Raw genomic sequence first — 23,970 nt, forward strand, 5'->3', positions numbered from 1 at the left:
TTGGGTCAAAAATTGGGCACAAGACGAGTATATGATATGGATGGAAGGCTTGTTGGTTCTCGGACAAGGTGAAGTATTTGTACCGTTCTGGTCAGAGGCCTCCGGGCTGGAGCCACTCAAGGGGCGGTGACACATTTTAGCCCAATTTGCTCGAGTGGTGGCTACGTTTCCTATTATGCTCTCAAATGTGACAGCCAGTGAAGCGCCTGAACAGATATCTCAAATATTTGTGTGATCTTGATGTAGTCCAGTGCTACATCATTGTAGGCACAGTGGATCTGTGTGGCCCCTACATAGCTGAGATAAAACCGAGACGAGTGGCATAACGGTCGTTGCCGGCATCTTCCGAGGATAGCTTTCCTCGATTTTCCCGTCATTTGTTCCCAATTTGTTCCGCAAGGATCCCATCTGGGACTTCTTACACTTTGATACTCACTCGACTGGCACGCTTGAAAAGGAGGCCTCTTCGAGCTCCCCATGTAACAATCTCTGGACATTGGGAGTCTTGAGGTCAAATGTGAAAAGTGTCAACATCGAGTCGTCTTCAGTTGACAAACTTATACCATGAGTATAGCTTGAGTATAGCGTGCAACAGCTCTGGGTCCTCTGATTCGTTGCCACTCCCCATTATATCCTAAACAGATTCCTCCCTCCATCCATCCCAACTGTGTCTGTGTGTCAGTGGCCCATTCGCCGCTTCTAGTAGATCTTCACAAGATCGAGTTCAGTCCACCGTACACGAAGTGCTCGTGCACACTGCGCCTTTCATCAACTCTGCGGCTGTTGCTGTCGATAAACCTGTTCGGTACGCAATGTCAAAGACCTTGACCATTTTGATGAACTCATTTGCCACCTGTATCCACTCCGGTAGTCCGTCACATTGAGTGCTTGTACGCATTATTTCCGGAGTGCGTGTCCACTACAGTGTGGGCACCTTTATCATCAAGGTGGACATCTCACGGATAGTTGCTGGACAACACGAGGATTTACTTCCGAAGATCCCGTTCCGCGGGCCCGTCGGTCTGTAAAGAGGTCCAGTCATCATCCGATTTTTCGCACGCTGTGGAACTTACTTCCAGTGTTCGCCCAACTATCAGTGCTTGTTGTTCACACTTCTGCCCCTTCGTGGACTAAGTATAAAGTCAGGCTAAGTCTCACTTTGTTTCTCATTCCGCATCGTACCCACACCGACTCTACTATCGCCAACGTTTTTGCAGTCTTGTCCTATGATGTTTTTGCTGGACAAATCGTTGGCAATATCGGCTGTGATCGCACTGTCCACAGCAGTGGTATCGTCTGTCGCATTTCTGATACTATACGTAGTCGTGCTCTGGTATAAGCAAGCATCTCTGCGTAATATCCCTGGGCCTCCCGCGCAGTCGTTCGCATTTGGTGAGTAGTGTTACTTTCACATGCAAGCGGATATCCTTGTCTGACGAACCTTCGTCTTCAGGCAACCTGAAACAGCTCTTCGACCTGCAAGGCTGGGGCTTCCTCGATGGCATTGTGCAGAAGTATGGAAGCGTTATCAGGACTTGGGGATTTTTTGGGGCAAGTAGCTGTCCCTCCAGATTTATCTCTGTTACACCACTCACCGTCAAATTTATAGGATGCTCGACTCTATATCAGCGACCCCAAGGCCCTCTACTCCATCCTGATTAAGGAACAAGAACTATTCGAGGAGACCGACATGTTTATAGAGTAAGGTCCCTGTCTTTTTATTGAAGCCCACCGGAATTGACGGGATCTACCTAACGAAGGTCCAACAAACTCTTTTTTGGTATGGGTTTACTGAGCACTCTCGGTGAGTTGTTGTGGTGGTACATGAGCGGCACTAGGCTCACACGTTACTTCCAGGACAACATCATCGTCGCCAGAGGAAACTCCTCAACCCAGTGTTCTCCATAAGCCACATGCGGTACATGATTCCCACCTTTTTCAAAATCACACACCAGGTGAGCGCAGTTCGGTATAAATTATAATCGGTAGTAGGAACCTTATATTTCCCGTCGTTCCACTTAGCTCGACGACATCTTGAAGGCGAAGGTTAGCAACGGACCACGCGAACTGGACGTCCTCGAATGGATGACTCGCATTGCTTTGGAGCTCATTGGTCAAGGAGGGCTTGGGTATTCATTTGAAACCCTCGACGAGCAAAAGTCGAACCGCTACGCTGAGGCGGTCAAGATGCTCTTGCAAGTATCTCTGGTTTCTGGTTCTCATACACTTTCTGACGCTTACTGTCTGCGTAAAATAGCCCGACGGCAGCCAAACTGGCGCTTCCGCGCCTGCTTCTTCCCTACTTTTCAAATATCGGACCAGCAGCTTTTCGCCGCTGGCTTTTACAGTTGCTGCCTTCGAAGAATATCAAGCTTCTGATAGATGCAACAGACATCATGGACGAGACGTCGAAGACTGTTTTCTACCACAAAAAGGCAGCTTTGGAGAAAGGTGACGACGCCGTGGTTCACCAGATCGGCGAGGGAAGGGATATCATGAGCGTTCTATGTGAGACCAGTCTATCCCTGCGAATTTGGCACATTTCTTACAGTATCATTCATTCGTAGTGCAATCGAATCTGAATGCTGATGAAGACGACCGACTGCCCGATTCCGAATTACTCGGGCAGATGACGTACGTTTTGATCGAGCCCTCGAACTTTTGCCTCATACTGACACTCATCTCACAATTACAGGACACTGGTGTTTGCTGCGATGGATACGACATCCTCTGCACTCTCTCGTATCTTCCTCCTCTTGGCTATGAACCCAACGGTGCAAGACAAGCTGCGCGAGGAACTGGTCCTTGCTCGAAAGGAAGCCGGAGGCGACCTGGACTACGATACCCTACACGAGCTGCCGTACTTGGAGGCTGTCTGTCGGGAGACGCTTCGAGTGTAAGTCTGATGTTCTATCACTGCCGTTGTTGTTGCTTACTTCCGCGATACAGTTATCCGCCGGTGACTCATATCCCTAGGGTGTGAGTAGACAATCTCTTTTGTCTTTTCTTTTATGTCCCGTCTGATTGCTTACTATAATCTCCAACCTGACAGTGCGCGCAAGGATGCCATTCTGCCGCTGAGCACCCCCTTCACGGGTATCGACGGCAATACCATATCCGAGATTGTCGTCCCCAAGAATACGACTGTGTTGATAGGTATCAGGGCTGTAAACACTAGCACCGAGATTTGGGGGCCGGATGCTGCTGAGTGGAAACCTGAGAGGTGGCTGTCACCTCTACCTGAAAGTGTAACGAACGCCCGTATCCCCGGTGTTTATTCTAACATGTATGTTTTTGCTCGTTGACTATGAGCAACCGTTCTCGACTAACCGTGAGTAGGCTGACATTCTTGGGAGGTGGAAGAGCCTGCATGTGAGTTCGGCTACCCTTCCCTTCGTTTGGCCATTATACTAAATATCCCTCGTGCAGTGGCTTCAAGTTCTCGCAGATGGAGATGAGTACGTTCTTTCCCCGTCAAAGCTGCTGCGACTACGGAACTGATCACTTGGCCGCAAATCGCCTTGTCATTGTCAGAGATCGTTATGTCTCTCCTCATTCCAAGCTTCTACCTCTCGCCCAGCAAGACGCAGGTTGACTGGATAATGGGTCCTGTGGCTGCACCGGTCGTCTCGGGCGGCACGAAGCCCTCTATGCCGTTGATACTCTCGCCGGTTCAGCCTGGAGTCAATGGCGCTGCCAAAGCATAATGTGGAGGGAGCAATGCGTGTGACGGGATTCATTGTGTTACCGGAATTTGACGGCGCCGCCAGCGACGAACTCTTTAGTGTAATATTATTTCCTCCGTGTTACCCGTCAGGATGGATTGGACTTGGACAGTATTCTATAGTTTTATCCTTGAACCCTCGCGACGTGTAATGGTTTTGATGACATACGTGGCAATCGGAGAGGCTATCCTTAGAAAGTCAGGATGCGACAGCATCAAGGAATAACACACTTGTGAAACGTGTATGGTGTGGGACATGATGAAGCAATACAGTCAAAGTGCTGGCGCAGTGGCGAACTTACAAGTGGGTATGGGCACAGCTGGGTACAAGTACAGTTCGCGGTCGCCCCGTCCATCACCTAGTCTTTCAAACTCGGCTCTCCATCCAGCGCGTCGAAGAGATGGGACAGACCACTTGTACCAGCAATTATTTAGCACTTTCATGTATATTGGAGGAAGAGGGAAGCCTTAACGCACCCGGAATTTCTGCATCAAACCTATACGCCATCATGAACCACCCACTCGCCTGCATTTTCTTCACCCTGTCCCTGCTCATCCTCCAACTCACCAATCCCGCTGACATCTCAAACCTTTCGACACCCGTCAAGATGTAGATTTCTCCACACGCCGGCCTAGCTCCTCCCTTACCCTCCAGGATTTGTGGCACCTTTTTCACCAGATCCATTGGATCTGAGGTCGCCCCTGCCTTGACGAATATGAGGGAGATGACTGGATCCATGATTGACAGAAACTTCGTAAATGTCGCTGGTTCAAATTCGTTGGATGGTATCTTGACTTCAAAAGTGCCGATCTCGGTATGAGAGGTGGCGAAAGGAGTGCGAGGAAGCGAAATGGGGAAAGGAAGAGACTCGTAGGAGGTAGCGATGATGTTTTCGAACTCAAGGAACCAGGGATCGAGGTTAACTCTACGCTTTTGAACGCGACGGCCGATCTCGGAGACGGGGACAGGTAATTCACCGCGATATGGTGCGACATCGGTGACGAGGTCGTTTGAGAGAAGGGTTCGCATGTATTCGGACAGCCAATGCGATGGGAAACCAACGGCGTGAAGGTGAATGACCAGTCCGACGAAGGATACTACGTTGTTTGGGTGACGGCAGCGATACGCATGCTGGGAAGGATATCCAGGAACCAGCGTGCATAGCAAGGTACGGGTGAGCCAAGTATACAGTTCATCACGAGACGCCAGCTGTGCTAGTGGGCGGGGGAGAACCGTCGGAGCCAGAGTGATCAGGCCCCAAGCGGGCTTCATGTTGACGACTTCACAGCCTAGAAAGCGAGGGGCATCGCGAACCCGGAGGAGAGTGTAACTAAAATACGTGGACGGTAAGTAGTTGTTGACAGGACACAGTCGTTGACACGCACTTGTGGAAGAAGTCTTCGCCGCTGTTCCAGCAGCCAGTGTTCAGGAGACAATTCGCTGTGGCATTCGCACCCGGGACAACTTCCAGAGATGGCATGACGTAGACCGCAGTATTCATTGGCCCGTGGGTATAGTCCCTGGGAAAGGGTTAGCGCCACTAGTCAGCGAGGACCACGCTGAAGACGGAGAATACTAACGGTACGTTGCTTAACCACATACGAGTGAATTTCTTTGGGAATTCTGCCGGTCGGCTGTCCATTGCTCGTGCTCGTATCTTCAGCAGCCCACTGCTAAGATCATCGTGGATAACCTCGAGCATGATGCGACCCTTCAACGCTTTCAAAGCGTCTACCACAGCATCGAAGAATGTTTCGCCAACGGAGAAGGCAGGATAATCTCGTTCAACATCTCCCCGAACTGAGTCTCGATCACCGGTCAAATCCATACGAACGTTGAAGATGTTGATTTGACGGACAGTTGTGAAAGCGTCACAGTTCATATCTGGGTATTTAGTTTCGTGACGACGGCGATCCTACAGATGGGCACGGTTTTAGTGGGTCAAGTACAGTGTACTCGTATACAAAATTGACACATACAAAGAGCGAAGGATTGGGCTTAAATGTTCCTGCCACGTTCGAGGCGAACTGTGAGATGGGGCCGGTTCAGTCAGATTTTACATCGTGGACAGGCACTCTACCGACCTTGTTCTGAAGCTGGGTAATATTCCGTCGCTTCGAATCCCTGTAGCTAGTCCATGAGGCCTCGAGGCCTTCATGCCGGTGCCACAAGGCTGAATGCGGTACGAATACATGAGCCTTCCTGAATAAAGTCGAGTCATCAGCTGAGGGTAACGTCCATCAAGCAGAGAAGGACGTTGAGAATTGACTGACCGATACCAATAGTCCTCGTTCACCATTTCCAAGCGCGTATCGGGACGCTCAAAACCCGAGCTCGCGTCCGACATGAATTCTGTGAGCATTTCTCGCGTTAACGCCAACCACTCTCTCTTTCCCGCAAAGTCCGTGGGGCAAGGCTCGAGTCCAAGCTGATCCCTCCCCTGTGACGCATACGAATACGTTCAATCGGTTGTATGTCGCGAGAATAGTGGTAAATGACGTACCGCTTTCATCAGATATTGCTCTGAATGATTGTCCACCTCCGATGTGGCCCAAATCCGCATAGATTCCTTATTCTTCTTCACTTGTACGTTATACGCTGGCATGTTGTCTGCACCGTGATGAGGAGCATCATTGTTTATGTGCATAGAGAGAGAGCCCTTGGCGGTCTTTTTGGTCAATCCCTTTTCCCAATAGGTAAAACACGAGATGATGCCTGGAACGGAGTCGGGAGAGACGTGGAACCAAGAAGGTATATCGGGTGGACTCAGGGCAAGACGAATCCTGAGATCTCTGACGACGCTCATCCACCTTCAAGATATATGGTTAGTTAATACACGTCGTTAAAAACCGAGGAGACTGACTTGGTATAACAGTAGTCAGGCATCAAGACTCCAACATATGCGTAGAAGAGAGTAGCTTTGATGATTATCGTGTTCTCGTCTAGAACGGATCTGTTCATCAATTCATCCAACAACATGAACAGACAGAGATTGCGGGCGAGAATGGTCGGTTGGACATCTATCAGCGTCATGTGTGCCTTGAGTGTCAAGCTCCGCTTTCTGCTTAATGAAGAAGCTGAAGCCTTCTGGAGACCGATAATTGAGGCGAAGACATGCCGAGCTGCAAGGTAGTTTTATGATGAGTCGATTGTACATGATCTGAGAACCGGATGCCTGACCGTCACCGACACCACCAAAGAGAAGAGCCAACGGCTTCAAGCAAGTGATAGGAATATCATTCAGCGGTAGCGGATCGTGGCTGCCTTCGTAGGTTGGACCCCAGTCTTCCACGATGTTGAGGATCTCATCGTGCCCGATCTGTACAAAACGTAATGGTGAGAGGCAATTCGAAGGGCAAAACATGTAAAGGACATACAGGAAAATATAACATCTCTGTATCCCTGTAGGTGAAGAAGTTTCAGGTTTGTCTGAGCTGAAGGTAAAGGGATAGCTCACGCAGGCTTTCGGAAGATTGGCATTTGAGCGAGCCGACCGCGTGCATCATTAGCGTTACCAGTCACTTTATTCATCTCGCCCTTGACAAAGTCCCATTCATCCCAAGCAGAAGCAGCGTCTGCCGCAGTGCCCGGTGCAGAGTCGCCTGAGGGCTGACGACTAATGGATCTCAATTTATCGCAGACTGCTGGTGCTTTCTCCGCCATGTCGGGAGTTATTACGCCGGAGCGTACTCCATACCGCAGACATTTGGCGATTCTCGCAGAAAGACGCTTCGCGAGAGGAGATTCCCATTGTTCCTTCGTCAAAAGATCTGCAGAACGGCATATCGCCTCGTACGAGCCTTTGTAGTCGCCGAGCTCGTAAAGTGCTGCGCTCAGGTTCGAAGGATACACAGCATCCGTAGGGGCTGCTTTCTCCGCCTGTGGGATTTGGTCAAGATAAGATTGATTAAATCATGGTATAAGGTAGAGTATTCGCACCTGTGCATAGCACTTTGCTGCCCTTTCACGCGATCGTACAAGAATTTCAGCCTGCAAGTTACTACTGGATGATAAACAAGAAATACAACTCACTGGGCCAGACGACCACTCTTGAAATGATCATTTCCCTTTTCCTTAAGAGATGTCGCACTCATTTGAGGGATACCACGAGAGTGTAGTCTGTGTGGTGGTTGATTGGGTTGAAGGAGAGGAAATGTGCATTGACCATCCGCGAGGCCACTCCTTCATCCTTTCGTGGCAAGCTTCACGCAAGCATCAATATGTCAACCCATGCCGCCATGACCCCTGCGCCACATAGCAAATGGGCGGTCAGAGGACCAATGCACGTTCGTGGCAGAAGATATCAAGGAAAGGAAAAACTTTCGTGCAAGTCCAGTAAAAAAAAGTCCAACAAGATAATCGTAGCGAACCTTTGAACCCTGGAAACAGCCGAGGCTTCAAGATATTGGAACTCCGAAAGCTGCCGTTATGATGTCACTACAAGTGGGTGAAGCCCTGCTAGTAAAAGGGTTCTTCCCTCTACGAATTCAGGCCACCCTTCCAAAGTTCCCACTACCACGTCAGGCCTCAGGCCACCGGTGTCTTTCCATATCTCTCACTCGGACGATCACTTCAGTCTCCACTTGCTTGACGAACCACCCACCCACTTCACATCAATTGCTTACTACAACTCTTCTAGTCAGGCTTATAACTCCGAAAAGTACTCTAACCGAGCCCGGCCCTGGTTCATGTTTGCGCGTTTTCAGCACAGAGACAAACGCGGTGATGATCTTCCGACCTCAAGGGGCGGTATACGGCCTCGGAATGGCTCCCCACTCCGGCGATGTCGAGCAAATAGGCTTGCGATATGCGGCGTAGTCTGCGTCGTGCTGTTCTTCGTGTTTTTCCGCCCGGAGAATGGTATACCGCTATCTTTACCAGGGTCAGAGGAGGAGGTCGACCCGGAGATCACTGCCTATGAGGAGTGGATACGGCAGCACCCCGATGTGCGATTACCACCGACCTATGAGGAGTACTGGGCGAGAGAGGCGAAGATGACGAGACCACATGAGCCGGGAACGAAGTATTTCTTCCCTGCGAGACATATCTGGGGTGAGTCTCGTCTACTTGCACTTCCGGAGGTTGAGTAAATGTGAATCATATACTAGGGTTGGGATGGGGGAACGCGGTGCAGGAATTACTGGTCAATGCGTTGTTGGCGCATGAGAGTAACCGTTCGTGAGTATTTCCGTTCTATGTCTCGCGCTTCTCCTATTCAAGTCCATAAAATCTAGCTTCGTCTGGGACGATTACACCTGGAACTACAAACCCGAAGTGAAGTGGACTATCTACAATGACAAGCTCATTCACTCCCGAATGCCATTATCTGTGCTCCTCGACGGCCCTGTCCTCGGCGAGGAATTCCCGGAAGGCGACTACGCACCACGCGCCGTCCCCAAAAACCAGTTCTACGAGGTCTGCGAGACGCTCGGAGGGATACATTACATCAATAACGACCAGGTTAAGATCGAACTTGACCTCGGGAACGAATACGGAGCCCTTGAACTCTTCACGAGATGGGTAGAGAAGCTTAAATCCATCGATGCACCGTGCATATCCAACGAAGGCTCCAAAACACATATCTTCGAGATGTGGTGAGTTTGCATTCTTTTTCTCCCGTTTACACCCTATCTAAGTTCGCGTATCACAGGCTCTTCGGGAGTCGTCGAATCTACGACCTCTGGCCTTTACTCCGAGATTCACCCATTGTCCAACAATACAGCTCTTCCCCACTCGTCCTCCTCGGTCTCGAAGCCAACAAACACCTCGTCGGCCTCCCACGCACCTCTTCCCTCGCCCACCTCTCCGCTCCCATCTCCTACGAACCCTCACGTATCCCCAGCTCTGCCCTCTCCACTCTCAAAGCAGAACAATTCGACGTCATTCCCGGCTTGCTCGTGCTTCACATCCGCCGCGGCGATTTCGACGACCATTGTCTGCACCTCGCACAATGGACTGCGGAATGGCAAGGGTTCAATCAGCTGGCGTCGGAGGGGATGCCAGATAAGTTCGAGAGGCCGGACGCGCCGTGGGGGAAGTTGACTCTAGGGAACGCGGTGCTGTATGCCCAGAGGTGTTTCCCTGAGATTCCGGGCATCGTGGAGAGGGTGAAGGAGATCAGAAGGGAGCACACGCATCTGAGGAGGATATACGTGATGACGAATGGGAAGAAGGATTGGATTGATGAGTTGAAGAAGGCGTTGAAGGCAGATCAAGAGTTTAAATGGGATGAGGTGACGGGAAGTAGGGATCTGGTGTTGGACTGGGAGCAAAAATATGTCGCGCAGAGTGAGTCTTTTCTATATCTTCATATTTTTGTTAGATGGAGATACTTATAGCATCTCACTAGGTGTGGACATGGCGATTGGAACACGAGCAGACGTTCTTCTGGGCAATGGTTGGTCCTCTTTCACGGCTCATCTCGTTATGCTGCGGATGGCGAAGGGCCACCCAACAGAAAAGAATCGATTCTGGTGAATCATACGAAGGCGCGTATACACGGCGCTGATGTATACTGTACAATACATACATATGATCCTGCATATACCCCGGCTTCGCCCTTACGGACCTTTACAACTAATACTCGGGGACGAAGGACAGTGCAATTTTGCTTTCTTTACAGCGTCACTTCGTTGTTGTGTTTGGATGATGCTTTAGCTACATACTACGTCCATATGCTTTCCATTTATGAGCCCTATTATATACTCACACTGTTCGCTCTTCCATAGATACTGTCCTACACTTATTCTACCCAGTACAACGATCCTTCTCTGGTGGCCACGATTCGCGCCATTGGCTCAACCAACCGCCAGTCTTGTGTGGCGTCGATCTGCTTACGTAAGATAACGTTTTCATCCGGTGGCACTCGATTCAAACCACTCTCAGAACAACTTCAACGACACTCTCAAGCTATTACGGTCCTAGAACACTCTTGTCAATATTCTACAGCACTACTATGTCGAGCACGTACTCTCAGACCAGCTACGCATCGAGCGACTCTAGTGTCAGCTCCAGCGTGCGGTGGAAAAGCGACGGCTCTGACTTGGAATCGGACGACGACCAGGCAGGCTCCTGCGAGTCCGAATCCGAATCCGAATCCGAGTCTTTCTCTACGCCTACGATTTGGGACGATATCATCTGCGAAAGTGACCAGCTTGCGGGCGACAACTACGATCTTACCGATTCAGAGGAGGGCCTCTTCAATACCATCCGGGACGAGGCTATCTGCGTCGACGATCCCCCTGTTCTTTTCCAGCCCGCCCAAGCTTTGTTCTGGGGCACGCCACTTCTGCCTAGCTATCCTTCGAAACACTCGTATCTAGCTGGCGGTTCTGCTGGGACTGAAGAGACGATGGCTATGGTACTAAATCCGAGATTCGAGGCTCTCAGGCAGAGTAACGAACTAGAGAGGAGAGTGGGAGTGGATGCTGGCACCGCAGAGGTGAACAGTACGGGGTCCCTGACCAAGAGAGACGAAAACATCCCGTCCTGGCTTGAAAAGGCTTCTTTCGATATTCGTGGTGCTGGACGCCAGAATGTGCCTCCGGCTTCGAACTCGTTCTCGTCCAACCTCGCATCAATTTTGCCTCAGAACACCATCACTCATGCTCACGCTCATCACACTCAGTCTCACACCCTCGCTCGTGCTGACCAGGCCCATACTCGAGGTTTCGACTCTTCTATCCCCTTACACCCTCCAGCGTCCCTTGCATCACGCACGCCACATGCTATACAACCACCACCAGATCCTCCTACTCTTTTCGTTTCCACGCCCACTCCTTCTCATCTTGTGGACTCTTCGACACATGCTACACCTAGTCTCTCGCGCCATCGCCTTCCACTATGTGACCTGGCCGCTGCTCCCTCGGCTAATTCATGGCGCCACCCGTACTCTGTAACTCGCAACACTGGCGACATGGGGGTCCCTAGGCAGGTCAACGTCTTCGGATGGCAGTCCCCCACTCGAAGGAAGAACGCTACAAAGCCTGAGGATCACTGCATAGCACCTCACGCCGGTGTCAGTGAATCGTCTTCGACATACAAGACCCACGGCTGGCTTACTTCTTCCGCTTCCAGAGTCTTCGCGCCTCGAACGGTCTGATTTCCAAGTCTGTTCGAATGGGCTGCAGAAAGCTGATGATCGTATTTATTGTTTTTTTTGTCGAATAGAAAGACGACCGACATCAAATATCAAGGCGCCACGGGCCTCAAGAAGTCGCACAATATTCTACGACAGATGGTCACTATGGTCAGGGTGTTGCAAAGGAGAACACGGAAGGACAGGGAGGTACTTCATGGCTTTACACAGGATAATCATCGCGGTCTGCTTTCCATCTCTTTCCATCGCATCTCTATTTCACCAGGGCAAATGAAGTCACCACTTCCATGTGTGTGTCTACCCGATGATCAACGGTTATGGGAAACCCGGAGAATGAACTACCGTACAGGAGCTCTCTAATAGGAGGAGGTCTCGAACTGTTTCCTTCACTTGAAGATAGCCCTGGCGTGAGCCTCGCGGAATTCGCGCACCATGTGGTAGATGCTCAATGCTTAAACCCCCAGCCCTTCGCCAAAAGTCCCGGTGGTTTCTGCTGTATACGCGTTTCTCTCTATGCTACACCGCAACGCTTCAATCGCTAAGTAATATCGTCTTTTCTGCTCGAGTTCACGAACAGAAGAGCGAGCCCTATCTGCCGCATCTGTAATTACATGGGGTTGAACTGGTGGTCGTCCAAGGTCGGCCACAATATGTACGCACCGCCACCGTCGACTTCGATATCGCCAAGCCTTTTGCCCCGGCGTTTCTTCCTGTTTCTTCCTGGTTAGCACCCTCGTGGCTACTCGTGCTCGAGGATTATCGCTAAGAGCCTTCAATTATTTCATTTTCATCCGTGGGCTGTATGATCTAAATATAGCCGAAGTAGGGGCTTCGAATCGTTCGCAGAACACCTTAGGAAGCATGCACCATCGTTTGCCATTGTACCGTCTTGAATGGCGCTCTATGAGCGAAGCCGTTACGATTGCCCTACTCACCTGTCTCTCGGACAATCTCCTTGGATTGTGAGCTCACCACAATTGCTACGACAGCCAAGAGCTCGAGCTCCATGACGAACATCTCTGATCCAGAGCCTCAAAGACTGATAGTTTTTGCGCCATGGCCGATTATCATCGCACCTTCATGTAAAGCGCATGGAAGCATATCGTCTACGCCTTCGTTTCTTCTGCAATGGGACGGCTGCCATTGTCCGCCTGTGAAGTCTTTCGTTCTCTGGAGCATGACGATCGTTTGCCTAGTCAAATTCCACCCAGGAAGCGGGAGGCTTGCGCCCTGGACCGACACTCGGATTCCATCAGGCAACCTCGCCCATACTGCTCTTCCTCCATCCCGCATGGAAACCTCATCTATCTCATCCTTCTGTACAATCACGAGTTTCGTGCTCTTTACTCTCCTCTACACTCGGCATTGCTCTGATCAAGTTCCGGTCGTCACCATCCATCTCTGTCTCTTATCTTCGTCTCGCTATTCCTGAATGCCACTCTCTTACTATAAATACAAGCATGGCGCATCCATATTTCGTCGTGGTCTTCCTTCGGTCACTTCCTCCCAGTCCTCCTTTCCTCGGCTCAACGCTCCTCGGCCTCTAGTTTCATCATGTTCCCCAAAGCCGCACTCACCTCTGTTCTCCTGCTCGCTATGAGCGTCGCGGCGACTCCCGTTGCCGTCCGCGACACGCTCGTCACTCTTCCGTTCGCGAAGCAGATCAACAGCACCGGCTCTGGTCACATCGTGCAGCAGGACAGGGCCCGTGTTCAGCAGCTCGTTGCGAAGTACAGCACTGCCTCTTCTGGGCTCCAGGCGGACGCGGCCTCCATCTCTGTTACGAACCAGGCGGTTTCGTATGTCGCGTCGGTTGGCGTTGGTGAGTGGTTTGTTCGAGGTCGCGTGATGAGGGAGAAGTCAGTCTAATGCCGCTTTTGATTGATCGTAGGATCTCCGGCCACGCAGTACAGTTTGATTGTGGATACCGGCAGTTCCAACACCTGGATTGGAGCTGATAAGACCTATGCGAAGACTACGACCTCGACCAGCACCGGCAAGAGCGTCGTAAGTTATTGTCTCGCTGAATTATGCAGGCGCCTGTCATTTACGTGTTATCTCAATGAAGAGCGTCTCGTACGGTTCCGGAAGCTTCTCTGGTACGCTTTTGTTTTCATCTAGTACTTTATTTCGTGGATATCGTCTGACTGACATCAAATTCTCACAGGAACCGAGTACACCGATACTGTTACCCTCGGTACTGGGTTGGTCATCACCAAGCAGAGCATCGGCGTCGCCAGCAGGGCCACCGGCTTCAGTGGCGTTGATGGTATCCTTGGTATCGGCCCCGTCGACCTGACCGAAGGTATGTACTGTTTCAATCGGGTTACTGTGCTGGATTAACCTGTGTGCGCTACCACAGACACTGTCTCTGGCACGTCGACCGTCCCAACTGTCACCGACAACCTCCTCACTCAGGTAAGGGTTCAATGTCTGCACCTCTCTTCCTATTCGGCGGGATGTTGATGGTATGCGATTCAGGGTACTATTTCGTCGAAGGTCGTCGGCGTCTCGTTCGCACCTACGACGTCCGAGAGCACGGCGAACGGCGAGCTCACCTTCGGTGGAACTGACTCGAGCAAGTACACCGGTTCTATCACCTACACGTGAGTTATAGTCCACCATCCACTCCGTTTATCTGTATTGTCTCACAAAACTGACATTCATATCGCCTCTCAGTTCCCTGACCGGCACCTCCCCCGCTTCGGCCTATTGGGGCATCAACCAGGCTCTCACCTACGGTTCCACCACGATCTCGGCCAGCACGGCGGGCATCGTCGACACCGGTACCACTCTCCTGTACATCGCTAGCGACGCGTTCAGCAAGTACGCTAAGGCGACTGGCGCGGTGTATGATTCGTCGACTGGCTTGTATTCGATCACTTCGGCACAGTATAGCGCGTTGCAGACGCTGAACTTCAGCATTGTGAGTCGTTTATTGTTTGTAGATAAGTCTGGAGTATTTTGCTAACAATGAATTTTTGTGATGGGTGTGTAGGGCGGTGCTACCTTTGGTCTTACCGCGAATGCGCAGATCTGGCCCCGTTCGCTCAACACGTGAGTATTTCTCTCCAACATGTCACTCGCTCACGTTCGTCTTAATAACCCTGTCAATGCGTATAGGTACATCGGTGGATCGTCGAGCAAGATCTACCTCATCGTCAACGACATCGGAACCAACACCGGCGAAGGCCTCGATTTCATCGACGGACAGGTCTTCCTCGAGAGGTTCTACACCGTCTTTGACTCGACGAACAACCGCTTCGGTATCGCTACGACCAGCTCGACCACTGCCACGTCGAACTGAGTGGCCGTGTAGAAGTGAATATGGTGCTGGGACTTGGGGTCAAAAAAATGTACGGACTTGACATTGGCGGGACCGGACTGGTATTCAATTTGGCAATGGCATGTATACCCTCCTGTTGTTCGGTATTGTCACGGTTAGAGGATGTATTGCGGTCACCACTCTATTACGGTTTCTTGGAGAATAAACGGGAACACGTTTGTACGGATCTACTCTATGTGTGACTTTAAAAGGAACTTTAGAAAGGATACCGAGGCCGCAAACGTGCGCCACTGTGGCACCCACTGGAGGGAATGAGCGGGCCGATACGGAATCGTATGGGGCCAACATCGACGAGACCTCTGCCGCCATCATTCAACTCGCTCTAAAGCCGATATGAAGACTTCTGTAGCCGCCAAAGCAACATATTCCTGAGACCGATTCACAGACCCTTTGTGCTGGCGCTTCTCTGCTCGTCGACGACATGCCATCTCTCTTCGCTAGGTTCAACACTGGTACCATGGCTTCGTCACGAACGATGTTCATCTCGAGTGCTGTGCTTCTTCTTTCGTCTGGTCTTATGCAGGTCTTTAGCGCTTGGACACTTCTAAAAGCTCAGTCGACAGGATCATATAGCCAACCCGCAGACATTCCTTCAGTATTAAGACGGGAGCCTGAGTTGTCGCAGACCACACGCGAGTACAGTGCGTACAGTCCTTGAGCACCAGTAAAAATATCTGACATTCTTGCAGCGTGGATGAACGACGATTACCCTCATACACTCCCCCTTGACCTTCCCTTCGTGTCCATGACACTTGAAAACTCCCGCCACTACACTCTCTCCTCACCCACCTCCGATGCTGACTTTCAATCCATCTACCCGTCCTCCTCTCTCGGCTTCGTCCGTCTCGGGCCTAAGAAGCGTTTCTTCGGTCTCTCCATGTATCACCAAATTCACTGTCTCGACGCCCTGCGACTCGCGATCCAGGGCAAGAACCCGCACGGGGAGCATAACCTCGGTTCGTCGGGGAAGGAGCACTGGAAGGAAGACCATTCGGACCATTGTTTGAATTATTTGAGGCAGACGATATTGTGTAATGCGGATTTGACGTTGGAGGAGGAGTTTCCGGAGGAGGGCTCGAGTGATGTGGGTGAGGGGTTGGGGGCGAAGTATGTTTGTAAGGATTGGAGTTTGGTGTATGTGTATGTGGAGAGGAATTTTGAGGAATGGCAGGAGTGGAGGAATGGTACGAGGACATCGCATCATTACTAAGTCGGGTGAGCAGTTTTGTGCTCCGTCCCCGGCTCACGGCTGACCGCTTTTATTTGTGAATATAGCAGGTAGTCGATGGCATAACAGTGATGTTGAGACTCGCCCCACATTGGTGTCTGTATTTGCTCCATGGGCTGGGGCTGTCATAGCGCATTCCCACTGGTGTTTTCCCTTCCTCAATCGGAGCGTCAGGCTTCAGAACTCCGCGCATCCCCTCGCTCTACTGTAGTCTGTCTTGCTATGTCCCTCGGATCGGACGGAAGGAAGAAAGGTTTGTTCAGGGTGCAATACGGGCCCATCAGGACCAATACCCCATCGAGGCGAGAGAAAATTCGGTTTATGGCCCAATCACCGGTTTGTTCTCGCTCTCGCATGGACTGCGCTGCTTCGTCCCTGGTCAGGATGCTATTGCTGCTCCTTATGATACATATCAACTTGGTCTAGATCAACATTAATTTCTACAGGTACTGCATATTTTTCAACACTGAGTGCAGCACTGGCGACTAAAACGGCTTGCACGAGGTCGCATGTCGGTCGGGAAATCTCATGCTGAAGGAGCAGCGGGGATCTTATTGATGCTTACCGCGATGCGTCTTCTTGGGAGGCTTGTTGACGCAGTACGCTTGGGTCTTCGGGCGCGGCGATGAGAAGATCAAGCGTTGGGATATATTGAGGCCCCTCCGGTCATAAAAGGATCTCTATGGCTTTTCACGACTTCGAGAGTGATGTGACCCCCGGTATACATGAGCCCCTACCTCAACGACGCTGATCCTGTACCCGGATGTATGATTCTTTTTGCGTCACGTCGAGGTGACATCGCACCTTTCAAGTAAAGCGTATGGATTCATGTCGCCTATGCCTTCGCGTTTGCCTTTATGGGATGGGTGCCACTCTCTGGAGAGTCTTTTCATCTTGGGAAGTATAACGATTGTCTTTCCGGTCAATTTCTGTCAAGAAGCAAGTTCTTGCGCCATGCACTTGCACTTGTAGACCATCAGCAAGCGGATCCATACTGCTACACGTATGGATGCACTGTCCTTCTCAGACGATCACGACTTGCTTCGTCTTTGTGCTGGTCCTACATCCGGTATTTATGTGCAAAAGTTCCGGTTGTCTCGATCTAACACTGTGTCTTATCTTTGTCTCTAGCTTTCCATTCCTGAACGCGAGTGTACCTGCCTCTCACTATAAATGCAGGCCTCGTTCATTCCCAGTTCACCGTGGTCTTCCTTCGATCGCTCCCTCCTTCCTCCACTCAACAATCTCTGTCTCGGAATTTATCATGTTCCCCAAAGTCGCACTCACCTCTCTGCTCCTGCTTGCTATGAGCGTCGCGGCGACGCCTGTCGCCGTCCGCGACACGCTCATCACGCTTCCGTTCGCGAAACACATCAACAGTAGCGGTTCTGGAACTATCGTGCAGCAAGACAAGGCCCGCATTAAGCAACTCGTTGCGAGGTTCAATGGTGATACTGAGTTCCAGGAAGATGTGGGCTCTGTCCCCGTGACGAACCAGGTGGTTTCGTATATCGTTTCGCTTGGCGTTGGTGAGTTAACTTTGAAGTTTACACAGTTTATGAGGTCGACGTTGGGCTGACGCCGTCTAAATTGATTACAGGATCTCCGCCGACGAAGTACAACTTGGTCGTTGATACTGGCAGTTCTAATACCTGGGTTGGAGCCGGTACGGCATATGTGAAGACTTCGACTTCGACTAGCACCGGAGAGAGTGTTGTAAGCTGTCCTGCCTGTTAGATATACCGACCCGTGTCACTCACGAATTGTATCGATACAGAGCGTTCCATACGGTTCCGGTAGCTTTTCTGGTACGCTTTTGTTCTCCTCTCATGTCTTATTCGAGGGATTCGGTCTGACAGACTATGAACCCAACAGGAACGGAGTACACCGACACTGTCACCCTCGGTGCTGGGTTAGTCATCACCAAGCAGAGCATCGGTGTCGCCAGCAGTGTCACCGGCATTAGTGGTGTTGACGGTATTCTCGGTATTGGCCCCGTCGACCTGACCGAAGGCATGTACTGCGTGAATTGCGCCACTCATTTTGCTGCATCATAATAACATGTGTGTGATGCAACAGACACTGTCTCTGGCACGTCGACCGTTCCGACTGTCGCCGACAACCTCCTAACTCAGGTAAGGACTCAACGTTTGCACCTCATTTTCTGCTCGGTGGGATGTTGATATGTATATGCGATTCAGGGTATCATCTCGTCGAAGGTCATCGGTGTCTCGTTTGCCCCCGCGACGTCCGAGAGCTCGGCGAACGGAGAGCTCACCTTCGGCGGTACCGACTCGAGCAAGTACACCGGTTCTATCACCTACACGTGAGTTGGGGTCCATCCATTCATTCCTTTTTTTTTCTATTTAAATCTCACAACCCTGACATTCGTTTCGTTTTCCAGCCCCCTGACTAGCACCGCCCCCGCTTCGAAGTACTGGGGCATCGACCAGTCGATCACCTACGGTACTACCTCCATTCTCACCAACACAGCAGGCATTGTAGATACCGGTACCACCCTCCTCTACATCGCAACCGAGGCGTTCAACAGATATGTCGAGGCCACCGGGGCGAAGCAAGATGCTCCGACGGGCTTTTATACGATCACTGCGGCGCAATATGGCGCGTTGAAGACGTTGAACTTCAAGATCGTGAGTCCTATATCCTTTGGTGGCCAATTTATCTCTGCATGTTTTGTTGATTAGAATCTTTATGTGTTGTGTGTGTAGGGCGGTGCCACGTTCGGGCTCACGGCTAATGCTCAAATCTGGCCGCGTTCGCTCAACAGGTAAGTTCCCTTTCAACTTCCCTTCCTTTCCATTCGCAGTCGACATCTACCTCATGTGCTGATTTCAGTTTTGATTGAACCGTTTGCAGCGCCATCGGCGGAGACCCCGGCACCATCTACCTCATCGTCAGAGATTCTGGAGCCAAAACCGGCTCTGGCCTTGACTTCATCGATGGACAGGCCTTCCTCGAGAGGTTCTACACCGTATACGACTCGTCCAAGAACCGGTTCGGTATTGCTACTACCGGCTCGACTTCTGCGACGTCGAATTGATGTGCGAGATGGTTCGTATAGAGGAGGATGAGGAGGAGGGGGTGGTGGGGATGCAAGTTTTGGTAGAAAGAAGAAGAACACGGACTTGACGTTGATACCCGCTCCGATTGTATGAACTTGCTCGCTGTGAGATGCTGGCTGTGGACAGTTTTCCGATGAAATTATGAATTTTGTCCCACTGTTTGTCTTCGAATCATTCGGGGTGACCAACAGAGCTATTGTCAAACTCAAAAGTCCAATGTGGCGTGGAGGGTTCATTGTGTGGCCCAACTTGACGAGTCTCTTATTGGCCGCCACAGCGCAAACGCGACATCGCGACATCACCTGTGGCCAATTTACCGGCACGACGCGTCGCGTCGACCATGATCGTGGCGTGTTTGCCCTTGACCACGACATTCACCAACCACGAAGCCTTGTATCTATCGAGCCATGAAACACGCGGCAGATTTGAAGGAGAAGGGCAACAAACTCTTCAAAAGTGGCCGCTTGGCCGAGTAAGCGGACTCGATTGACTCCGACTGCAGACGAAACTGACCCGCTACCGCGGCGCCACCCTTTTCACTGTAACATGCGAAGAGCGGTGAAATGTTACTCAGAGGTCTGCCTGCTCCCCTATTCGACCACATTTCACATGGAACTCACTCGTGAATGCATGACAGGCAGAGACATTAGCTCCTCAAGATGCTGTCTATCCTTCCAACCTAAGTGCCGCATTATACGAGCTCGGGGATTATAAAGGCTCCTACGAGGCCGTGTGTCGTTCAAGCCGTCTTCTGACGGAGCAGGAGCTTGAATCACCTCTTTCGACGCGTCTCTTGATACGTCTCGCCAAAAGCTTGAGGTATGGTGTACGCTCTGGTTCCATCGCATCGGAAGACGTGGCAAAGGGGGCAGATGTCGTGGACAGATTGAGGTCTCTGGTTTGCAATGCCGGTGATGAGTCCTCGAGTTCTCTAATTGAAGCCCGTCGCGTGTGGGATGAATGGAGGAATGTTGAGGCAGATATGAATAGAGTCGCGCTAGAGGCTGATGAAGCTCGCAAACGACTGGCACGACTTCCAATTTTCCGTCAAACAGCGTAAGCTTTCCTTACTACGATTGTGATTTGATGGAGTTTAGCTGATCCATATATGTTGCAGTGAGAGTGATTCACAACGAGAATTTTATTCTGTATGCATATACTGGGCGCCGTGTGCATGTTGCGTTGCTCTGACGTACATTGTGTAGGTCGGCAACGATGAAGTTATCAACATCGTCGAAGACTGGGGTCCTGAATCGGTATACGAGGGAAGCGAGGATCCATTACCACTGAGCGATCTCCCTTTGTCCTGTCTGCAGCCTCTTGCTCTTGTCTTCGGCGGTGTCGGTGATGGTACGTGTGCTCTGCGCTCACTTTTACGACTACAACTCTCACTGAAAACTATCACATAGCACGGCATGTCTTCGGCTCACTCATTGGCCTCCATAAGGCGCATGCCAAACTCGATGACCAAAGAAAAGACATCTTCAAGGCACACATGACGCTCATAGATATCCATCCTACTGCCCTCGCTCGAGACCTCTGCCTGTTCATGCTGCTTGAGGAGTTGATGAATGGGTCTGTCGGCGAAGAAGATGCGATCATCATCAAAGCGACTCTATTTTACTCCTATCTCGGAGTGCTGATGCCTATTTACTGTTATACCAAGTGAGCGACTTCGTCCGACTCGACATTTCTCGGAGACTAAACCCCTCTTCGTTTCTCATCTTTAAGGTGGATGGATGTCGTTAAAGATCTCCGGATCCGCCTTGCTGCCAATCCTCCCGATCTTCCTTCATGGTTTCATGTCCTTCCAGAGTCCATTCCGGGGATCATGTCGTCTTTGAAATATTGGGAGACCTCTCTTGGCAAAAAGACAGTGAAGGGTTCCCTCGCCATGCACAATGTACCCCGTGGTCCTTCCCATATCGAAGATACCGTGCCTGCCCTTAGACATCAGATGGAGAAGAAAAAGGCCGAGGACCGGAATTGGATCGAATCGCAGTTAGACACTTATTCAGAGGCGGACGTTATAGGTCTAGTGAGTCACTCACCATTGACCCACACCCGTATGATAACTGTTAAACGAGTCCGAATCGGTGCCATTGAACAGGGAACGAATCTGGCGGGCCACGAGCCTTGTCCTCCCGACCCAGCTGGGAAGAAAAAGTGGCTGGCAGAAACGCGAAAACTGCTGATAGATTTGATGACGGATGATAATCTTGGGAGTATAGATACGAAACCGGAGATGTTGAAAGAGGATTTGTTCTACCGGCGAGTCTTTCTCGTTAAACATATTCTACTGGTTATGCAGAGCCCCTGATTGCTCAACCGTTTGACCGATCTAGTCAGAGTAAAATATTTGTTCCACATCCGATGTTATGGCATCGTCATGAAGCGCTCGAAGATATTTGGACCGGTTTCAGAGATCTAAAACGACATGAAGGGCCGGCCGCAGATGAGCTAAAGATCAATGTGTGTATCATGATTGGGACAAAATATGAGCGTAGCGGGAGCTGAGACATCGACAAATTAAAGTTCGCTGCTAGTATGGCAAAGACAATCAAACCGAATCCGTCGCTCTTCGTCAGTGATCTTTGACCTTCCTAACGTAGGCCCTGTGATGTTGCTGATGGTGTTTTGTGGCACAAATAGGATCGTAGTCAAGGAGCCACTTATCCAGACATGAACGTTGATCCTTTCAAGGCCGTCAAGGAGATCAATAACTTTAACATTCGGATGGGTCTGGTCGGCGATCGCGACTCTCTCGAAGGAGACGTTGACAAGAACTATCCTTCATTCTCTGTTGGCGAAGTCTTCTTCGATAATGTCGTGACGGCCGTGAGAGCATTGAAAGGACGTGTCGTGCTCGAAGTTATACACGACGATCTTAGTGCGGCGCTCTCAAAAATACGGGTTGGGGCAGTGGTAAGACCGACTGAATTTCCACGGAAGTTCATGCGCATGTGGCTCAGTAATGTACCGTAGGTGACCTATACGTTCTGCTCACAAACGTTCATTTGATGACGTGTTTACCTTGCCTTTGCAGCGATTACACCCATGGACCGATGAACACCGCGGTGTTTAGTATGCCAGCCCTCGAAGTACAACCCGGAGCAAACGCCACAGCAAACTGTCTCCTGAACACAGGCTGCTGGAACGGCGGCGAAGAATTCTTCCACTTGTATGCCATATCTATATCTGTCCCTGCACCTTCATCTGCTGACATCCTGCGCCAGCTATACTCTTCTTCGTATCGTAGATGCTCCTCGCTTCCTCGGCTGTGAAGTTGTCAACATGACACCCGCTTGGGGGCTCATTACTCTTGTTCCCCAACAGCTACCTCGACCATTATCCGAACTTGCCACTCGCGATGAACTCTACACATGGCTCTCCCGGACCCTTGTCTATATTCTCGCCCCAGGGCACCCTTCCCGCGAGTCTTACCGCTGCAGATACCCCAATAACCTCGTCTCTTTCGTCGGCCTGCTCATTCATCTCCATAACGTTGGCTTCCCGTGCCATTGGCTGTCCGAATACCTCCAAGTACTCATTTCGGACAACCTTACTACCGATGTCGCACCATATCGGGGTGAACTCCCGATTCCACTCACTGAGCTCAATCGTCGCGTACCTAAGCGCAAGATCAACCTCGAACCTTGGCTCATTGAGTTCGAAAACATTCTCGCCACAGCCTACGAAGCCCTCCCCTTCCCTGCCTCGCTGCACCACCCTTCCTTTGCTACGTCGCATACGGAAATAGGCACCTTCGAAGTCCACCTTTCGCGTGAAGAGTTTGACCTGATGACAACGATGAAGATTCTCTCCCCTCTCGACCCAATCGTATCCATCATGTTCTTCAAACCTGTCGCCAACGTCGATCCCAACGAACTAGTCCGCCAGATACCACAGCTGCTGGACGGTAAGAGGGGGAACGGCTCGGCGAAGGGCCAGATGTGCATTTTGACGAGCGTGGAGAGGTGCGAAATTTCGACAGGGTTGGTTAGGTGGAGGATGAGTAGGGAAAGGGCGGCGAAGATGAAGGCGAATGGGTGGAATATGATGGGGTATAGGTTTGATATGGAGAGTTCAGGTGAGTTTCAATTTCGCGGCTTTGTATCTGATCGTGTGTGCTCATTTTTGGTTGGTTGAAGTGACGGACCCGATTCCTTCGTCGCGCTGGACGGAGGTTCAAGTTTAAGCGAAACGTTTCGGAGAAGTTGTATCGGTGCCACAATGAGTGGCCGGAAGATACTGCCGGCATCTTAGTGACTGTATTCGCATTTCACTAACTTAAAGATCGTGTAGTTCATCCTGTATCAAAATGTGCTTCCTATTGTGTCATTTTTTGCTGCTCTTTTCTGTCCGCTGATATTAATGGATAGTGCGACTGACGACAGAAATTGTTTACACCGTACGATGTATGCTCAAAAAGAATTCGTAAGTCCTCCGACTCCTCCGTAGGCGTAGCATCTTAGAAACCGACCCCCCTT

At 50.8% G+C, this 23,970-nt stretch overlaps 8 protein-coding genes across 8 annotated transcripts; 7 read left to right on the plus strand and 1 right to left on the minus strand.

Annotated features, from left to right (window-relative positions):
• The first annotated feature begins 969 nt into the window (after window positions 1-969).
• On the plus strand, window positions 970-3,858 carry STEHIDRAFT_96117 (cytochrome P450). The gene is made up of 16 exons (XM_007303371.1): window positions 970-1,024; window positions 1,096-1,141; window positions 1,218-1,392; window positions 1,454-1,551; window positions 1,610-1,701; window positions 1,761-1,804; window positions 1,858-1,955; window positions 2,023-2,195; window positions 2,258-2,508; window positions 2,568-2,634; window positions 2,696-2,896; window positions 2,950-2,979; window positions 3,053-3,286; window positions 3,340-3,372; window positions 3,430-3,458; window positions 3,535-3,858. The coding sequence occupies exons 3-16, from the start codon at window positions 1,227-1,229 to the stop codon at window positions 3,705-3,707; spliced, it is 1,689 nt and encodes a 562-aa protein (XP_007303433.1). The 5' UTR covers window positions 970-1,024; window positions 1,096-1,141; window positions 1,218-1,226; the 3' UTR covers window positions 3,708-3,858.
• Window positions 3,859-3,996: 138 nt separating this feature from the next.
• Window positions 3,997-7,819, minus strand: STEHIDRAFT_167970 (uncharacterized protein; the record flags this gene model as incomplete). Its single annotated transcript, XM_007303372.1, has 14 exons — window positions 3,997-4,138; window positions 4,202-5,055; window positions 5,111-5,245; window positions 5,306-5,640; window positions 5,705-5,752; window positions 5,810-5,927; window positions 5,999-6,165; window positions 6,229-6,535; window positions 6,589-6,847; window positions 6,906-7,044; window positions 7,103-7,127; window positions 7,183-7,604; window positions 7,665-7,686; window positions 7,758-7,819. The coding sequence occupies 14 exons, from the start codon at window positions 7,817-7,819 to the stop codon at window positions 4,092-4,094; spliced, it is 2,940 nt and encodes a 979-aa protein (XP_007303434.1). The 3' UTR covers window positions 3,997-4,091.
• Window positions 7,820-8,256: 437 nt separating this feature from the next.
• Window positions 8,257-10,485, plus strand: STEHIDRAFT_96124 (uncharacterized protein). Its single transcript, XM_007303373.1, has 5 exons — window positions 8,257-8,777; window positions 8,834-8,903; window positions 8,960-9,319; window positions 9,376-10,013; window positions 10,075-10,485. Exons 1-5 carry the CDS (start codon window positions 8,414-8,416, stop codon window positions 10,200-10,202), a joined length of 1,560 nt encoding a protein of 519 aa, XP_007303435.1. The 5' UTR covers window positions 8,257-8,413; the 3' UTR covers window positions 10,203-10,485.
• A 195-nt stretch (window positions 10,486-10,680) lies between these two features.
• STEHIDRAFT_156122 (uncharacterized protein) lies at window positions 10,681-11,826 on the plus strand (the record flags this gene model as incomplete). Its single annotated transcript, XM_007303374.1, has 1 exon — window positions 10,681-11,826. The coding sequence occupies one exon, from the start codon at window positions 10,681-10,683 to the stop codon at window positions 11,824-11,826; it is 1,146 nt and encodes a 381-aa protein (XP_007303436.1).
• A 1,492-nt stretch (window positions 11,827-13,318) lies between these two features.
• STEHIDRAFT_77950 (family A1 protease) lies at window positions 13,319-15,345 on the plus strand. The gene is made up of 9 exons (XM_007303213.1): window positions 13,319-13,645; window positions 13,715-13,830; window positions 13,892-13,922; window positions 13,991-14,128; window positions 14,186-14,241; window positions 14,305-14,429; window positions 14,503-14,749; window positions 14,822-14,880; window positions 14,947-15,345. Exons 1-9 carry the CDS (start codon window positions 13,378-13,380, stop codon window positions 15,128-15,130), a joined length of 1,224 nt encoding a protein of 407 aa, XP_007303275.1. The 5' UTR covers window positions 13,319-13,377; the 3' UTR covers window positions 15,131-15,345.
• A 515-nt stretch (window positions 15,346-15,860) lies between these two features.
• STEHIDRAFT_96132 (uncharacterized protein) lies at window positions 15,861-16,531 on the plus strand (the record flags this gene model as incomplete). The annotated part of the gene is made up of 2 exons (XM_007303375.1): window positions 15,861-16,384; window positions 16,445-16,531. The coding sequence occupies one exon, from the start codon at window positions 15,864-15,866 to the stop codon at window positions 16,377-16,379; it is 516 nt and encodes a 171-aa protein (XP_007303437.1). The 3' UTR covers window positions 16,380-16,384; window positions 16,445-16,531.
• Window positions 16,532-17,661: 1,130 nt separating this feature from the next.
• STEHIDRAFT_167974 (family A1 protease) lies at window positions 17,662-19,458 on the plus strand (the record flags this gene model as incomplete). Its single annotated transcript, XM_007303376.1, has 9 exons — window positions 17,662-17,926; window positions 17,998-18,113; window positions 18,175-18,205; window positions 18,273-18,410; window positions 18,477-18,532; window positions 18,599-18,723; window positions 18,802-19,048; window positions 19,127-19,185; window positions 19,275-19,458. The coding sequence occupies 9 exons, from the start codon at window positions 17,662-17,664 to the stop codon at window positions 19,456-19,458; spliced, it is 1,221 nt and encodes a 406-aa protein (XP_007303438.1).
• Window positions 19,459-19,887: 429 nt separating this feature from the next.
• Window positions 19,888-23,678, plus strand: STEHIDRAFT_156126 (uncharacterized protein; the record flags this gene model as incomplete). The annotated part of the gene is made up of 14 exons (XM_007303377.1): window positions 19,888-19,952; window positions 20,035-20,056; window positions 20,118-20,536; window positions 20,598-20,628; window positions 20,686-20,830; window positions 20,890-21,145; window positions 21,212-21,518; window positions 21,591-21,764; window positions 21,830-21,952; window positions 22,016-22,063; window positions 22,133-22,461; window positions 22,527-22,661; window positions 22,717-23,570; window positions 23,632-23,678. 14 exons carry the CDS (start codon window positions 19,888-19,890, stop codon window positions 23,676-23,678), a joined length of 2,955 nt encoding a protein of 984 aa, XP_007303439.1.
• Between the last annotated feature and the right edge of the window lie 292 nt (window positions 23,679-23,970).

This window comes from Stereum hirsutum (assembly GCF_000264905.1).
Source record: "Stereum hirsutum FP-91666 SS1 unplaced genomic scaffold STEHIscaffold_6, whole genome shotgun sequence".
In the NCBI taxonomy this organism is placed as follows: domain Eukaryota; kingdom Fungi; phylum Basidiomycota; class Agaricomycetes; order Russulales; family Stereaceae; genus Stereum; species Stereum hirsutum.

Excerpts from the sequence above, each read along its gene's own strand:
- STEHIDRAFT_96117 (XM_007303371.1), top strand. The coding sequence starts at position 1,227 with ATGATGTTTTTGCTGGACAAATCGTTGGCAATATCGGCTGTGATCGCA. Across the intron at positions 1,702-1,760 it reads GAGACCGACATGTTTATAGA|GTCCAACAAACTCTTTTTTG; the intron begins GTAAGGTCCCTG and ends TACCTAACGAAG. Across the intron at positions 2,980-3,052 it reads GTGACTCATATCCCTAGGGT|TGCGCGCAAGGATGCCATTC; the intron begins GTGAGTAGACAA and ends CCAACCTGACAG.
- STEHIDRAFT_77950 (XM_007303213.1), top strand. The coding sequence starts at position 13,378 with ATGTTCCCCAAAGCCGCACTCACCTCTGTTCTCCTGCTCGCTATGAGC. Across the intron at positions 13,831-13,891 it reads CCAGCACCGGCAAGAGCGTC|AGCGTCTCGTACGGTTCCGG; the intron begins GTAAGTTATTGT and ends ATCTCAATGAAG. Across the intron at positions 14,881-14,946 it reads TGGCCCCGTTCGCTCAACAC|GTACATCGGTGGATCGTCGA; the intron begins GTGAGTATTTCT and ends CAATGCGTATAG.
- STEHIDRAFT_96124 (XM_007303373.1), top strand. The coding sequence starts at position 8,414 with ATGTTTGCGCGTTTTCAGCACAGAGACAAACGCGGTGATGATCTTCCG. Across the intron at positions 9,320-9,375 it reads ACACATATCTTCGAGATGTG|GCTCTTCGGGAGTCGTCGAA; the intron begins GTGAGTTTGCAT and ends CGCGTATCACAG. Across the intron at positions 10,014-10,074 it reads GCAAAAATATGTCGCGCAGA|GTGTGGACATGGCGATTGGA; the intron begins GTGAGTCTTTTC and ends GCATCTCACTAG.